The following is a 16,749-nucleotide window of genomic DNA, read 5'->3' as shown; positions in this document are numbered from 1 at the left end:
CAAGGACCAGATCAACCACAAAATTGGGGACATTGGAGGAAAAGATTCTTAAGATACAGCATCGCTTCAGATTTAAATAATAAGCCAGAAGAACAGCAGGAGAACACGCTGCTTTACTTGGTAGGCCCAATTGCAGACAACATTATTGCAAGTCAGGGCATTACTGAATAATCCACAAAACTCAAACAGGTACTAAAATCATTCAACATTTATTTCAATCTAAGAGGCAATAAGATACTCAAAAAAGCTAAATTCAATAAAAAGGGCCAACTGCCAGAAGAACCTGTTGATTCATTCATCAATGGTTTATACAGGATGGCAGAAGATTGCAATTACATGGATTTAAAATCAGAACTCATCAGAAACAGAATAGTGGTAGGAGTAACAGATAACATGCTCTCTGACCTCATGCAAGCAGAGGAAGATCTAACCCTGGAAAAGGCAACCCAGATAGTTAGGCAGTCAGGATCCAGTGAGCAGCACAGAACATTCTAAGAGGGGAAAATAAACAGTGGTGTAGAGGCCAACCTACGGTTCAGCTAGCTAAGTGACTAAGACACAGGGACAGTCCAGGCCAGGAAAAGCAATACCTGAGCCGGCCAGCAGAGTGACTATGCCAACACTGTGGAACAAAGTGCTCCCACAGGTGAGATCAATGTCCAGCAATTTCAGCCCAATGCTCTCAGTGCAGCAGGATTAGACGCTATGGCAAACTGTGCAGGGCAAAAACTCTGGAATGCACAGAAGGCCCAAGGATGATCCATGAGGTCGAGACTGCAAGTCCAGAAGACACACAGTTAGGCTTCTTGGGTGAGGTTGAAGATCTTTGTTTTTCATTTTGGAATGCAGACGTTTCTGTCAATGGCCATTTAACAAATTTAAATTAGACACAGGAGCCAGTGTAACAGTCCCTTTGGACTAAGAACCATGGCTAAATGATCTCTAGCTTCAAACAACAGACATCTCACTCTATGGGCCAGGAGGAATCTGACTTCCAGTCAGAGGCATGATTCTGGCACCACTAAGGTTTGGTGGCAAACAAACCTTCAAGCTGATGTTCGTCATCATATTCAGCATCTCTCTCTCTTGAGTGCCCAAGGTTGCCTCAAAATGGTGAAGATGGCAAAACAATCACTGTTGTTAATCAAACAGAACTGCAAGTTCCCTGGTACTCAAACAAAAAAAAAGAGTATCTTGACTGGGACTTCAGCTCTGAACTGTCTTCTCTCTTTCCGGAGCAGGGTTGTCCATTCTTGTTACAGCTGCTCAAAAACCTTCAATAGTCAGACCAGCTAACCACCCAGGAGGTAACCATGATGCCTCCAGTGGAGGATGTAAAAGAGAATGACCAGCAGCCCGATACCCTTCAACCTCCAGCTCCGGCTCCGGCGACAGTGCAGCAGGTCAACACTGCAATCACCGAACATACACTGCAACCCCCAGCCAACATGCCAAAGCCACAAAAGGTGCTGGAACCTGGTAGCTGCAGTCCATTGCTGACAGTGAAATGCAGAGGTGAGTGTTCCACTAATCCTCATCCTGGTCACAGGAATGCTCATCCTTCCCCACAGAGGACATCGCCATGACCCACACAATGATGGAAGAAGCGAAAGAAATGACAAAGAGATGAATACAATGTTCGTTCACCCGGCTAAAATGAGTTAGGGTAGCAGCTGCCAACCAAGTGCAGTTCAACATGAAGGATTGGAAGAAAAGCATAATACCAGAACAACCTCCAAACCTACAGAAAGTACCAGCAGCAACAGAGCCTGCCATTCCTCCGACAGTAGTGCAAATGGGATATGGAAAAGTTATAAGCCTCTGGACTGCCTGAACCTTTGAATTCAAGGACTTGAAGGGGGAGATGGGGTAGTGATAATGTCATAATGGCAATGTAAAGGTATGATTATAATAACAATTTAAGATGCAAGGTAAACTATAATCACTTAAAATACATTGAATAAAGACTTGAGGGAGGTGTAGTATAAAGGTTGAAAAGTTTAGTGCAATGGTAACCTTCAAACCCACGGCACGGGTTCCCTCCAAGTTCTCACAGCGTGGGATTGCCATGGAAAAGGTTGCAAATATGTGCTACCACATCCCTAGACAAGTGAAGTCACCACCAGCACTGTCTTTCACTCATATCCAGGTATGACCTGTGTCTTCGGTAGACCCTTGGTTGCGCCTAACATCTTCATAGATGATGCCCTCCTTGGGAGCATCTGGAGCCTCCTGGGGCCCCACTGGCACTGCCTCTCGGGTGATGTTCTTGCCAGTGCTGGGCCAATCGGCAACAGGCCCTTCTCCTCCTCTTTCTTATCATAGCTACCAACAAGGCAGCGTCACATAGAGCCTACATTCTCCACTCCTCCTTGTATCTGTGAATGGATCCAATTGAGAAATCATTGGTAGTTCCCCTTGAATGGTCTCCCTTCAAGGCAGGAATCCAGTCTCTAGCCCTAGACCTGCCCTCAGTGTGTACATGGCAGCCCCAGGCCACTCCTTGCAGGATGATTACATCCTGGAGGTCGGCAGGTTGCTAGGCATCCCCCTCAGATGTGCCTGTGCATTCACAATGAGGGTGATCCCAATAGACCCATGTGCTGTAACCCTTGGTCAGATTATTGTCAGTTCTCCTCCAGTAGTCTAGGCAATAACTATCGAGACCCAGCCCTTGTACTTACATCATGACTGTGAGCATGGTGCCTTGTATGCCATAACCAGTACATTGGGAACATTGAGACCTGTTGGGTCCATGTTGCCTCTGTGCAGCAGCCATGGTCCTTGATTGTTTGATCAGCCTTTCCTTTTGGCATGCCTCTGCAAGGATCAGATGATCATTAAGACCAACTTCACCGCAGCTCTAATACCTAATGGATTCTTGCCTGTATGCACAGCATTTGTAAAGGAGCACAGCAACTCCATTGAACATTAGACCCTTGAGTTAGCAGAGCCATGCTGTCCATGGTTGGAGCAGGAAATTAATAGGGTGCCCCTTCAATTGGCCCAAATTTGTTGTGCTGAACCCCTTGGGTCCCCGCCCCGATCAGTTTTCTCAAACCTGTTTTACCAACTGCAATATTGATCACTGGGTGCGAACATGGTGCTTATCACATTCATAAATGTGACCAGCTTCCAACCTCCCCCTATTACCCACCAAGTCCCTCCTATCTTCCTCCATCCTCACCGCTCCCTAATTCCCCTTTCTCCTGTTATTATCTCGCCTCCCCGTTACCCTTAAACCCATCACTGTCAAAGTCGATATTCTTGTTCTCCCCCTGAACCCTTCAATGTTGATGTTCCTGTGCTACAGGCAGCCGATATTTCTCAGTGACAGCGAGAAAGGAAGGTGAAAGCAGCGTCTACTGACCTTGAAGTCATGGTGGAAGTGAAGGTCGCCACTTATGTACAGACATGAAAGTGAATGTTCTAAATTCCCCAGCGGAGCGCTTAATTTGGAGGAGGAACAAGATTCCAGTGTGTTGGCCTTTTACTGAGCATTCATTAGATGCAAATGGAATTCCCAACATAGATCAGCGGGACACTTGACCCATCTTTAAGCCACCATGAAAGTTGGGAGAACAAGATTCCAAACTAATTTCCCGCTTTCGGGAAACAGATTTTTTGACTCATGCCAAATCTTGTTCTGGCGGCCACCATAATTCCTGCCTCTGGTGGGAGTAGAAGATTCCACCCATCATGTCTGGCATTAAGGATCATAAATCAAGCTGGAATATAGACACTACTTCAGGGATGAACAGTGTAATAACTCCCAAACACTGAAGTGTAGATCACTATTAACACATTAGGTATTTTACTTAACCTGTTCTGAAAAATATGACATTCTTCTTTGGTGTATCTGCTTTGATAATGTAACTAATTCAAAACAAATTATAAATGAATTGCTTTGTATAAACAAAACTGAACTGTGCATATAAAATTCTGATATTACTTTGACCACATTAATGTCAGGGTGATTTGATTAATTACACATTTAATTCATATCTTATGGCTTTTGAAGTACACAGTTCGCAAACATGACATTTTCTTTGATGTTTTATAACTATCTAGTTTGATATTATGATAGCTATACTATAATATCATGTATGCAATGAAAGTTTGACAGTTCCAAGTTTAGCAGTTAACTTAAAGAGTTTCAAATGGTCATGCACGGACCCTACTAATTTCAGCAATTTATTTAAAAGAACCTGCAGTATATTGAACCAGTAACGATATTTTGGTATTACAGTCCTTATGCAAGTCATTAACATTTCTAGATACTTAAAAAAGTTGAATTGTGGACTATTTACCATACCTTTTTAACATGGAATATAATGAAGAACTTTATAATCTGTATTGCTGGTATAAGAGGTGCAAAGAAAAGTCCAATCCTAAAATATAAGTTTTTAATGATAAGTAAACAGTATTGAAATACATAAAAGTATGTAATTCTATAGATTTTGTTTTAAATTTTGTAAGATCCATTTAAATCTACATACCATGCTAGAATTTGTGCATAGATTAAACCTAATACATTCCTTGCAATGTCAAATTCTGGTATTCCAAGTTTATGGCAGCAATGCGTTCCCATGATGCTGAAAGCATTTTAGAAACCAAGTGTTAAATTATTGATATTCCATAAAAAGCACGGTTGTTATATAATCCCAAATTATTTCAAATATTAATGGAAAAATATGTAACACAATTCCATCTAGACAGTAATAAATAGTAAATGCTTAGATGAAGTGCCTTTAATGATTTGAGAATCAGCATTAAGAGCGAGTATTTAGTTTAAGATTCCATGGCATTGTTATGATCTGAATCTAAATAAAAATGTGAAAATAAAGTGTTACAGCTGGCCAGAAAGTGACAGTGTGAATGGATGATCTCCCTCCTCTGGACCAATAAGCAAATTAAAATCTCAGACTGCTAGAGTTGCCCATGAAAAGATGTCTTCAGCACATTGATCATCTAGACCATCATGGAAAAGGACACCATGGGTGGATAACCAGTTAAAAAATGAGCTAACAGGATATTTCAGGATGGATTATATTTTTCCTTTCCTAGGTTCAAGAAGGAAGCACCAAATATTTTGCTATGACAGTATTGTGTGTGATAGTGTTTGCAAGTTGATTTAAAACTTCCCTAACCAATGAGTGGGTTTTAATGCAGCCACGAGAATGAAAACTAATGGCAACCCCGCCTAACCGATCTCTGGGAGCCCCGTCGGGATTTAGTGCCTAACTGAGAGCAGGGACCCTGTTGCTGTGGCTCCTGACTCCACAGTGGGGTCATTTTAATGAAAGTCCTGCCCCTGAGAGCTGCTGGCCAATCAGAGGCCAGCAGCTGTCCAGGACTGGCAGCATCACTGGGAGCAGTGGCCACGGCCAGTATTGCACTCCAGCCTACTTTGAGGAACACCACTAGATTCCCAGGTAGAGGTGAGTGTGGGATGAATGACTGTTGTAGGGAGGAGATTGCTGGTGAGGATGGGGGAAGGGAGGGGAGCCAGAAGCAAGGACAGGGGTGTGACTTTCAGTGGCAACCCCCACACCAACCACCCCCCCGTCCAGTCCTGTTCAATGCTGGGTCCTTCTATTGGGCATGAGTGCCTGTGAACTAGAGATTCCCCCTCTGTGTTACTAGGCCACAGGCAAACCCAACAAGTTTGCTGCTGGGCAGTCTCCCTGCATGGTGAGTCCCACACCTATTCTGGTAGAACACCAGGAATGGTGGGATGAGGCCCTTAAGTGGCTACCTCAGGGCAGGAAGTCCGTCCACCATTTTGAGCTTGATCAGGGGAAGGTGGGAATTTGGGAAGGTGGTGGGGAGGGGGGAGAGGTGGGGGGAGGGGTGGTGGGTGGTGGTGGGAGCCATTAAATTCTGCCCAACAAGTTAATAATCTCAGTTATCTTTTCAATGTTTCACAGAAAGTAGAATTGAGAAGGTAACCGTGCTACTCCTGTGTTCCTAACAGAGCCAAAATCCAAGGTGGCAAACCTCAAAAGGAAGGATAAAATAATGGAATAGGAAAGTACATACTTTCCATGCAATGAAGCTGGTTAAATAAGAAATAGGTCACTAAGAATTACATAAATAATGACTTAAGCTAGATAGAGCTGGGAACATAAAGTTAAAAATAAAACCCTTCCTTTTTTGGGGTGGCTGGCTTACATTGTAGGAAGAATTAACGAGTCAGGGAGGCATTGGGCCTTGGCAAGTGAACCACTTATTCAGGTGCTGGGGCCAGGACCAGGCCAATAGTGTGAAAATCACCCTGGTTAAATTAGCTTAGTTAAAATTTTTATCTTAGTGGAGCCTTTTAAAGGTAATGGTATAACTCCAATGATTCTTAAATTCACAGATAGCTGAAGAATCAAGGATAGCAGGTGCTCATTGCCCCCACACCTCTCTCAGCTATTCCAGTGTCAAACTGGTCGTTTAATATCCTTGAATAGTCTCGGATGGTCCTCAAATTTCTCTAGCTAGAAACCAAGAAAACCAACACTCATGTCTTTGGCTCTCATTACAAACTCCATACTCCAGTCACCAATTCTGACCCCTCCCAGTCTCTAACCTCCTCCAGCCCTACACCTCACTGACCCTCATGAACTCTCTGTTCTTCGGATCTTGGCCTCTGGTGCCTCATCCCACCATTAGTGGCCAAGTCTTCAAATGTCTAGGCTCCAAACTCATGAATTCCCAAACTTATGAACCCCAAACTCTACCTTTCTCTCCTGCTTTCAGATCCTCTTTAAGCCCACCTCTTCCCCCAAACTTTTGGTCACCCCTTCTAATATCTACCTCCTGCATCAGCATCCATTTTTTCAAATTACACCTCTGTGAAGTGCCTTGAGGCATTATACAGAAGGCATTATATTAAATATTTAACCTGGCCCAATAACATTTTCTCTGTTAGCTCTTGTTCCTGTCAAATTTTACTTCCAAACTTGGTTTACAGTTTGCGTTTCAGTGGCTATTTTTGTCTGCATACCATTTTTCAACCTTAATGCAGTGTTACACGGATGAAAATTTAAAACAAAAAAAATTCTCACTTGAACAGATCTCAAGACAGGCAGCCAGTGCTCCCACCCAATTTTCAGGCACTATGTTGTCCAACTTCTAGGCGCAAAAGTTCCCAAGCTACCCATGAACAGTGCAACAAGAGATCTACTAGTTTATTTAAAACAGGCCAATGTGTCTCCAACAGTGGCTAAGTAAGAAATTCAAGATGAATGCATTAAATATGCCATGGTATAATTTCATATGAAAGAATTTTAATGGTTTGGATATTCACACATATATAATTGAAATATTTAATGAAAGGAATAGTGTGGGCCTTCCCGAGGGGGAAAAGCTCCATACCATATTCTGAAGCAGTACTAGACATTGTCCAACTTTAGTACGATGAATTTTAAATATGTAAAATTTATTTGATTTCACTTAATTATTGGATTGAAATAATTACTATTTTTTACATAAAATTGCTTCACACGTCTTGAAGCAAGAGAACATAAAGATACATCATACCTTCGAATGAACTCCCCAAAGAAGGAACCCAGCAAGGAGAAGATAAAATCAGTCACCACAAGTCGGTACAGATCTTGGCCCACAAATGTTTCCCAACACTGTAATACAACCAATCTCATACTTTAGACATAACAATTTGACAAATATCTTTGTAAGTTAGAAGATGAAAACATTTGTATCATATATTTAAGAAAAACCACTAAATACTTTCTACCAGATACAAAGGTCATTGAAAAGAGACCAAGGGCAGAATCATCTCAGATTTGCACAAACTGCGGTAGTGGGTGGGAAATAAGTCGTTTTAGCTGCCGGCCCCCATGGCGGGTTTTCAGGGCGTATCGTCCCATTCCCACTTCATTAATTATGCAGCCACATGGAACATGCCATCTCGCTGGCAGGCGTGCTCTGATTTGCCCATCACGCCGTTACACCATTGCTTCCTGACGCAGGGCGCCATATTTAAACTGCAAACGCGTGCACACTTCTCAAAGCTTTCAGCCCAGGACTGCTCCAGTGAAGACATGGCCCCAAAAGCCAAGAAGAGTTCAGCCCCCCGATTCAGTGACACACCCCTGGGATGCTATGGAGGCCTGCTTTGATGTCCTCTACCCCCGCTCTGGCTGCAGGAAGCCCATCAGTTTCACCACTCCGGCTTGGGAGGCAGTGGCAGTGGTGGTCAGTGCCAATACCGCACACAAGAAGTCGGCCATCCAGTGCAGAAAATGGATGAATGATCCCATCCATGCTGCCAGGGTAAGGCAACTATCTCATCACTCTAAACTCACACACTCACTGGTACCTCACTCACTGCCAGCTCAAATGACATCATCACTCACTCTCTCACACACACCCTCACATCTCCATCTGGCCGCATCTCCTGTGGAGACTGCCTCCTCAGCCCTCACCATCTTGAGGCCACTTGCACAGGTCAACATGTTCCCCCCCCACACACACCCTGGGATACCCCCTTCCCCAGTACAGCCCTCGCCCTGCAGTCTCTTCCCTTGCCTGAGGCCACTTCTCCCCCTTCCCCAAGCAAGCCCTAGCCCTGCAGCTGTTGAAAAGCGACCCCCACCTTACGGCTGGTCTGGTAGGTAGAGACCTGCCCGTGAGTCCCCCCTAACAGTGATGTGGTGCTGTCTGTGAAGCCTGGTGCTGATGGACTGCGAGTGCTGTCTGGAGCAAGTTAGGCAAACGAACCTCGTAGTCCCGAGTGGAGTGCAGCCCACCAGGTGCACATCACTTACGTGCTGTTGTGAAACACGTCAGCATGGTTGGGGGACATGATTCCAGCGAGCAGGATTAATGAGATCCTAAGATATTGAAATTGGGTTCCCAACGTGCAGCGGTGGGAAATGCAGCCTGCCATTGATGGGCGGAGCGGATGTTCACAAACTGGTTTCACGATGCCATGATAATTGGCCATCTCGCCATATTGTCACTCCCTCCGCCTGCCATGACGCCCGACGCCAATGGGGCCGGGAAATTCTGGCCCAAGAATAAAACAGTTACTTAACAGTTCAAGTAAGTTCTGATGAAGAGTCATACGGACTCGAAACGTTAACTGTGTTCCTCTCCGCAGATGCTGTCAGACCTGCTGAGTTTTTCCAGCTATTTCTGTTTTTGTTTCAGATTTCCAGCATCTGCAGTTTTTTGCTTTTATCTTAGTTCAAGTAATGGATTGAGCTAGAATGGAGAACGATTGAAAGCTGTTGTGGTACATACCTCAACATTGTTTGCTACTGTCACCAGCCAATAGTAACACAGAACTCCAATTATTGACATTTTCAACAAAACATTCCTGCAAAGAAGAAGTTATCTCATTCACTATTGATAGTTATACACATATTTACATTACAGAATGGTAATCATGTAGACTAATTAAGCAAGTCACTATTGTGCCTGTTATAACAATTTCTCATTGCTGACAAAATTTGGCGTTCAAGTTAAATTTACATTCTGCATTTTGTGTCCTACATTTTGGTGTGCCTTACAGACTAATGAGAGTAAGTTTTGTCTAGGAGCTACTCTGTGTAAAAGCTAAGTTAGGGTGACATTTCCACCAGGTGCAACCAATTTTAAAAAAATTCTTTTTCATGATGTAGAAGTCACTGGCAAGGCCAGCATTTATTGTTCACACCCAGTTACTCTGAGAAAATGGTCCTTCTTCTTGAACAGGGGAAGTCCAATCTTTTTATAGTGGCTTGATACCTTTTTTAGTGACTTGCTAGATCATTTCAGAGGGAAGTTAAGAGTCGATCACGTTGATTTGGGACTGAAGACACATATGTGGCAAACTGTGTAACTATCGCATGTTTCCCTTTCTTTAAGTATTTACAAAAATCCAACAGATTCACGGTGAAGTTAACTTCCAGATATTTCAATCAGAAGTGAAGTTCTCAACCTTCTGTGTTTGGATTTTAACTCACTTTCTGTTCCCATCATTCGAAATTCAAGTCTGTCCTATTCAAAAGGAACCTTCACAGTAATTATACATTCTGTGAGAAACAAATGTCTATTTTTTGCATTTTACTCTCCGAATGCTTTGTTATACATCCTGTTGTCTTGTACCTTAAAACATTTTTTCTTATTCATTCATGGGATGTGGGCTTCGCTGGCTGGGCCAGCATTTATTGCCTATCCCTAACTGCCCTTGAGAAGGTGGTGGTGAGCTGCCTTCTTGAATCACTGCTGTCCATGTGGTGTAGGTACACCCACAGTGCTGTCAGGGAGGGAGCTCCAGGATTTTGACCCAGCGACAGTGAAGGAACAGTGATAAATTTTCAAGTCAGGATGGTGAGTGGCTTGGAGGGGAACCTCCAGGTGATGGTGTTCCCATCTATCTGCTGCCCTTGTCCTTCTAGATGGTAGTGGTCAAGGGTTTGGAAGGTGATGTCTAAGGAGCCTTGGTGAATTCCTGCAGTGCATCTTGTAGGTGGTACACACTGCTGCTACTGTGCATTGGTGGTGGAGAGAATGAATGTTTGCGGATATGGTGCCAATCAAGTGGCTGCTTTGTCCTGGATGGTGTCAAGTTTCTTGAGTGTTGTTGAGCTGCACTCATCCAGGCAAATGGGGAGTATTCCATCACACTCCTGACTTGTGCCTTGTACATGGTAGACAGGCTTTGGGGAGTCAGGAGGTGAGTTACTCATCACAGGATTCCTAGCCTCTGACCTTCTCTTTTAGCCACAGTATTTATATGGCTAGTCCAGTTCAGTTTCTGGTCAATGGTAACTCCTAGGATGTTGATTGTGGGGGATTCAGGGATGATAATGCTATTGAATGTCAAGGGTTGATGGTTAGATTCTCTCTTGTTGGAGATGGTCATTGCCTGACACTTGTGTGGCGTGTATGTTACTTGCCACTTGTCAGCTCAAGCCGGATATTGTCCAGGTCTTGCTGCATTTGGACATGGACTGCTTCAGTATCTGGGGAGTCACAAATGGTGCTGAACATTGTGCAATCATCAGCGAACATCCCCACTTCTGACCTTATGATGGAAGGAAGGTCATTGATGAAACAGCTGAAGATGGTTGGGCCGAGGACACTACCCTGAGGAACTCCTGCAGTGATGTCCTGGAGCTGAGATGACTGACCTCCAACAACCACAACTATCTTCCTTTGTGCTAGGTATGACTCCAACCAGTGGAGAGTTTTCCCCCTGATTCCCATTGACTTCAGTTTTGCTCAGGCTCCTTGATGCCACACTCGGTCAAATGTGGCCTTGATGTCAAGGGCAGTGACTCTCACCTCACATCGGGAGTTCAGCTCTTTTGTCCATGTTTGAACCAAGGCTATAATGAGGTCAGGAGCTGAGTGGCCCTGGCAGAACCCAAACTGGGTGTCAGTGAGCAGGTTATTGCTAAGCAAGTGCCACTTGATAGCACTGTTGATGGCCCCTTCCATTACTTTGCTGATGATCAAGAGTAGACTGATGGGGCGGTAATTGGCTGGGTTGGATTTGTCCTGCTTTTTGTGTACAGGATATAGCTGGGCAATTTTCCACATTGCCGGGTAGATGCCAGTGTTGTGGCTGTACAGGAACAGCGTGGCTAGGGCCACAGCAAGTTCTGGAGCACAAGTCTTCAGTGCTATTGCTGGAATATTGTCAGAGCCCATAGCCTTTGCAGTATCCAGTGTCTTCAGCCGTTTCTTGATATCACGTGGAGTGAATCGAATTGGCTGAAGACTGGCATCTGTGATGCTGGGGACCTCTGGAGGAGGCTGAGGTGGATCATCCAGTCGGCACTTCTGGCTGAAGATTGTAGCAAATGCTTCAGCCTCATCTTTTGCACTGATGTGCTGGGCTCCTCCATCATTGAGGATGGGAATGTTTGTGGAGCCTCCTCCTCCAGTGAGGAGTTGTATTATTTTCATTGTCCATTTGAAGGTTTTTATATTCTGTAATGGTGTTAAGTTGATATGATTGGTGCTGCAGTATTGTTTCTGCTCACTGTTCCATCAAGGAGCTATCCACATCAAAACTGGAATGGAGAGTAGTGGTGAGTCCTATTACACAGGAAAGAGCAGCAAAGAGTTGAGAATGAAAGATAATCCAGAAGTAAATTGAAACTATGCAGTAGAAAAAAGATGAGAAGAAAAAAATAGCAGGAAAGAGAGTAACTGTCAACTGGTGTGGAACTGGATATCTTCCAGTTTTTGATGCAAGATAGTGGATCTACAGCAGGCCCTGAAACTCAAAAGTTAAACTTCTGTGATTTGTAAACATTCATTAACTCAAGGTGCAATAGAAGACTTGTTATTGTAACTGGACATTTATTTACTTCATTTTAAACAGGCACTCTTCCCAGTAATGTCATCAGTTCTGGTGCTCAAATAAAACCTATTGTAAAGCAGTCACTCATGCTTATATTCACTCTTTAAGGCATCTTTAAGAGATGATAGGATTTATTTGAAAGCAAAATTTAAAATGAATACCTTATAATGAGAATGTATATCTCATGCCGTGGATATTTGAACCTTTCCATAAAGCCGAGAAAGGAGAAGAATAATGGTATGACCAGGTTGAAAATGGCCACCACAAGGGGTAATAACAATGTTGCTGCTTGTTTTTGTATCTCTTCCTCAGTTGGATTTTTATAAATAAGCTATAAAAGTATAAATCAAAGGATTTTGCTTTATATCATGAATATTTAGAATACTTCTTGAATATTATGAATTGTTGCTTCCTAATGTCATGATCCTAATTGATCCTTGTTTCTTTCATACACCAGAGACAATTCTTATTTTACAATAGCATTTTGTTGTACTTTAGCACACATCCTCAAAAATAGAAAAACATTCATTTGTAAGACAATGACATAATCAAAAATATCTTTCATCTTTGATTGTTAATTAAATTTGAATGAAGAAGGTCCTTTGGTCTATTGGATAACTATTTTAGAATCAATTCTACCATCCCTCCATTACAACATTTAATGGTTTCCTAAATGAGTCCAATATCCTGGTTGAACTATTCTTCCTGATCACCTTCTATATAAAGAAATATGTTCTACCTTCTGTCTTAAATCTGCACAGCCCTGATCTGTGCCTTCTTGTCCTGTTGCCTTAGTGTATCACAGTATCTTTACAGTGCAGAAGGAGGCCATTTGGCCCATCAAGTCTGCGCTGGTTCTCTGAAAGAGCATTCTAGCTAGTCCCATTCCCTTGATTTATCCCCGTAACCTTGCACATTCTCTCTTTTCAGGTAGCAATTCAATTCCCTTTTGAATACCTTGATCAAACCTGCCTCCACCACCCTTTCAGGAAGTTTGTTCCAGATTTCAACTGCCCTCTGGGTGAAAAATGTTTTCCTCACATCACATTTAGTCCTTTTGCTAATGATTTTGAATCTGTGCCCTCTAGTTCTTGATGTTCTCTTGAGTCGGAACAATTTTTCACTATTTACTCTGTCCATACCCCTCAGCATCTTGAATAACTCTATCAAGTCTCCTCTCAGCCTTCTTTTCTCCAAGGAAAACAGTCCCAACTTCTCCATCTATCCTCATAGCTACAGTTCTTAATCCTGGGAATCATTCTTGTGAATCTCCTCTGTACTCTCTCCAATGCCTTCACATCCTTCCTCAAGTATGGCACCCAGATCTGGATGCAGTACTCCAGATGAGGCCTAACTAGTTCCTTATACAAGTTCAACATGATTTCCTTACGCTTGTACTCAATGCCCTTATTAATAAAGCCTAAGATACTATATGCTTTATTAACTGCTCTCTCAACATGCCCTGCCATCCTCCAAGTCCTGTGTATGTATGTACAGGGTTAGGGTAACTGGAATAATTGTTTAGATTTACCTATTAAGTGTCTTATACAAACTCTACTAAGGCATCTCTTCTCAAGAATGAAGAGCCCAACCATTCTCCATGGCTGGTTCCTCTTCGAACACTGACAATCAGCCTCTTGTCTCTCTTCTGCATCACCTCTGTAGACCAGCTAGGTCTTTTGATCAGAATGCACACATCATTTTTCATCAAAATGCATTAATATCATCAACTAATTACGAGAAAACTGCACGGCTTCAACAGGACTTCTTGGAACTTGAACTGAAGTCATTCAGTAATATAATCCAGCATCCCATTCACTAGGTTTATCCTTCTCTTGTTCTAGTGAGAATAGAAATAGGAGGCTAGACCAGATGAATGCATGGCTGCAGAAGGGAGGGCTTTAGATTTTTGGGACATTGGGACCATTTCTGGGAGCGATGGGACCTGTACAAGGCGGACGGGTTGCACCTGAACCAGAATGGGACCAACAGCCTTGTGGGGAGGTTTGCTAGTGCTGTTGGGAAGGATTAAACTAACTTGACAGGGGGATAGGATCCTGAGAGGAGGTTCAGCAGGGGAGATGCACAGCCAAAATTAGAAGAGAGAGCAAGTGAGTCTGGAAGGCAGAGAAATTATAGGCCAGTTAAGGTACAAGGGAGTTTGGCAAGATTGGATGGTATTTATTTTAATGCAAGGAGTCTGACGAATAAGGCAGATGAGTTGAGGGCACAAATTAGCACATGGAAGTATGATGTCATTGCTGTCACAGAGACATGGTTGAGAGAGGGGCAGGATTGGCAGCTCAATATTCCAGGATATAGGGTCTTCAGGTGAGGCAGGGAAGGAGGTAAAAGAGGAGGGGGTATCGCAATATTGATCAAGGAATCAATTACAGCAGTAAGGAGGGATGACATCTTAGAAGGCTCCTCAAATGAAACCATATGGGTAGAACTTAAAAACAAACAAGGAGCAATCACATTGCTGGGAGTGTACTATAGGCCCCCAAACAGTCAGAGGGAAATAGAAGAGCAGATATGCAGGCAAATTTCAGAGAAATGTAAAAATAGTAGGGTACTATTAGTGGGGGATTTCAACTTCCCCAACATTAATTGGGTTAGTCATAGTGTGATAGGTTTAGAGGGAGCAGAATTCTTAAAATGCATCCAGGAGAGCTTTTTAAGCCAGTATGTAGAAAGTCCTACAAGAGAGGGGGCGATCCTGGACTTAATTTTAGGGAATGAAGCCAGCAAGTGATAGACGTATCAGTTGGGGAGCATTTTGCAGATAGTGATCATAACTCTGTTAGATTCAAGGTTGTTATGGAAAAGGACAAGGATGGGCCAGAAATCAGAGTTCTAAATTGGGGGAAGGTCGATTTTAATAAGATCAGATATGATTTTGCCAGAGTGGACTGAGAGCAGCTACTTTTAGGTAAATCTGCATCAGAGCAGTGGGACTCATTCAAGAAGGAAATAGGAAGAGTACAGGGCCAACATATTCCAATAAAGACAAAGGATGCGGCCAATAAATCCAGGGAACCCTGAATGTCGAGGGATATACAGAATTGGATAAAGAGGAAAAGGGAGGCGTATGACAGATACCGAGGGCTCAAAACAGCGGAAGCCCTGAAGGAATATAGAATGTGTAGGGGGAACTTAAAAAGGAAATTAGGAGAGCAAAAAGGGGGCATGAAAAATCATTGGCAGGTAAAATAAAGGAAAATCCAAAGTTATTTTACAAGTACATTGAGAATAAGAGGATAACTAGGGAAGGAATAGGGCCCATTAAGGACCATAGTGGTAATTTGTGTGTGGAGCCGGAAGACGTAGGTAGGGTTCTAAATGAATACTTTGGGCTGAATTTTGCGCTTGACGGGCGGGCCCGACCGACTTGGCGGCAGGTGGGCATCCGATCGCCGCTGCTGAAACGGGCGGCGCTGCCATTTTGCGCGGGTGGGACAATTAAGGCCTGCCCAGCGGGGTTCCAACTCCCGTGTTCATTGGGAAAATTAAATTGGCGGCGGGCGTGTTCAGACCGCTGGTTTCAATGGGGAACCAGCAGTCTGTATAAAGAGCGGCCAGGCAGCCTCCTTTAGGCTGTTCACCATGGCCAGTGACCGGGCAGCACAAGATGTGAGGGCAGAGGAGGAGGAGGGGGGCAGGCTGCAGGGTAGGCCAGCGGGGGGGGCCACTGTGCCCCTTGGTTCTCAGATGCCTGCCTTGCTGCCCTCCTTGAAGAGGTGTCCAACCATCAGGATGTCTTGTTTCCGAAGGTTGGGAGGAGGAGGGCCCCCCACATGACCAGGCAGGCGTGGCAGGAGGTGGCGGAGGCTGTAAGCTCTCAAGATGCTGTGTGGCGCACAGGAACCCAGTGCCACAAGCGCTTCAATGATTTGCTGCGCTCTGGAAGGGTGAGGACCATGTCAGCCTTGGCCATTTTACTCAGCAGGTAGCCTTGGCCTTTGAGGCCCCCTCCCCCACATCTTAGTGTCGTTACTGCATTGGGCATTTGGCGCACGCTGGGTGGGCAAACAGATAGTGACCATGCTTACATCAGCCTTAGTGGTTGAGGAGAAGATGGGTTCTCCCCGCAGCATATGTTGGTGTTTGTTGCATTTGAGTAGTCTGGGGGCAACCTGCAGGGGAGGCAGCTCGACACATACTCAGAACTCCAACACATGTCTCATTGATGGTGATGAGATGGCGCAAGGGGAGCCTCAAGGTGTCGTGGCCAACGGCCATCTGCTGGCCTCAGCGCCGCACCTAGTTGCGCCTCCTTGCCATGGGCGCTAAGACCCGTGTGTTATTCAAAGTGATGGACGCTGAATGTGTCCAAGGTGTCGGTTGGGGGAGGGGGTTGGGAGCAGCCGGACTATCTTCTGGGGACTGATCACCAGTAGTGTGGACAGGAGCCGCTGGAGGCCTCAGATGGGCCACTG

At 44.2% G+C, this 16,749-nt stretch overlaps 1 protein-coding gene across 1 annotated transcript in view; it reads right to left on the bottom strand.

Moving 5' to 3' along the window:
- Window positions 1–16,749, bottom strand: part of LOC144691099 (transmembrane channel-like protein 5) — a 264,020-nt gene that overhangs the window by 59,578 nt on the left and 187,693 nt on the right. Inside the window, exons 12-16 of the mRNA XM_078559169.1 lie at window positions 12,472–12,641; window positions 9,256–9,331; window positions 7,531–7,628; window positions 4,500–4,595; window positions 4,316–4,391 (exon numbers count right to left, since the gene is read on the bottom strand). Of these exons, the coding sequence (XP_078415295.1) occupies window positions 4,316–4,391; window positions 4,500–4,595; window positions 7,531–7,628; window positions 9,256–9,331; window positions 12,472–12,641 (516 nt within the window). The remainder of the gene's footprint in view (window positions 1–4,315; window positions 4,392–4,499; window positions 4,596–7,530; window positions 7,629–9,255; window positions 9,332–12,471; window positions 12,642–16,749) is intronic.

This window comes from Cetorhinus maximus, chromosome 15 (assembly GCF_964194155.1).
Source record: "Cetorhinus maximus chromosome 15, sCetMax3.hap1.1, whole genome shotgun sequence".
NCBI lineage: Eukaryota > Metazoa > Chordata > Chondrichthyes > Lamniformes > Cetorhinidae > Cetorhinus > Cetorhinus maximus.
Note: the sequence above shows the minus strand (reverse complement) of the source record. Positions and strands in the feature narration are given on the sequence as shown.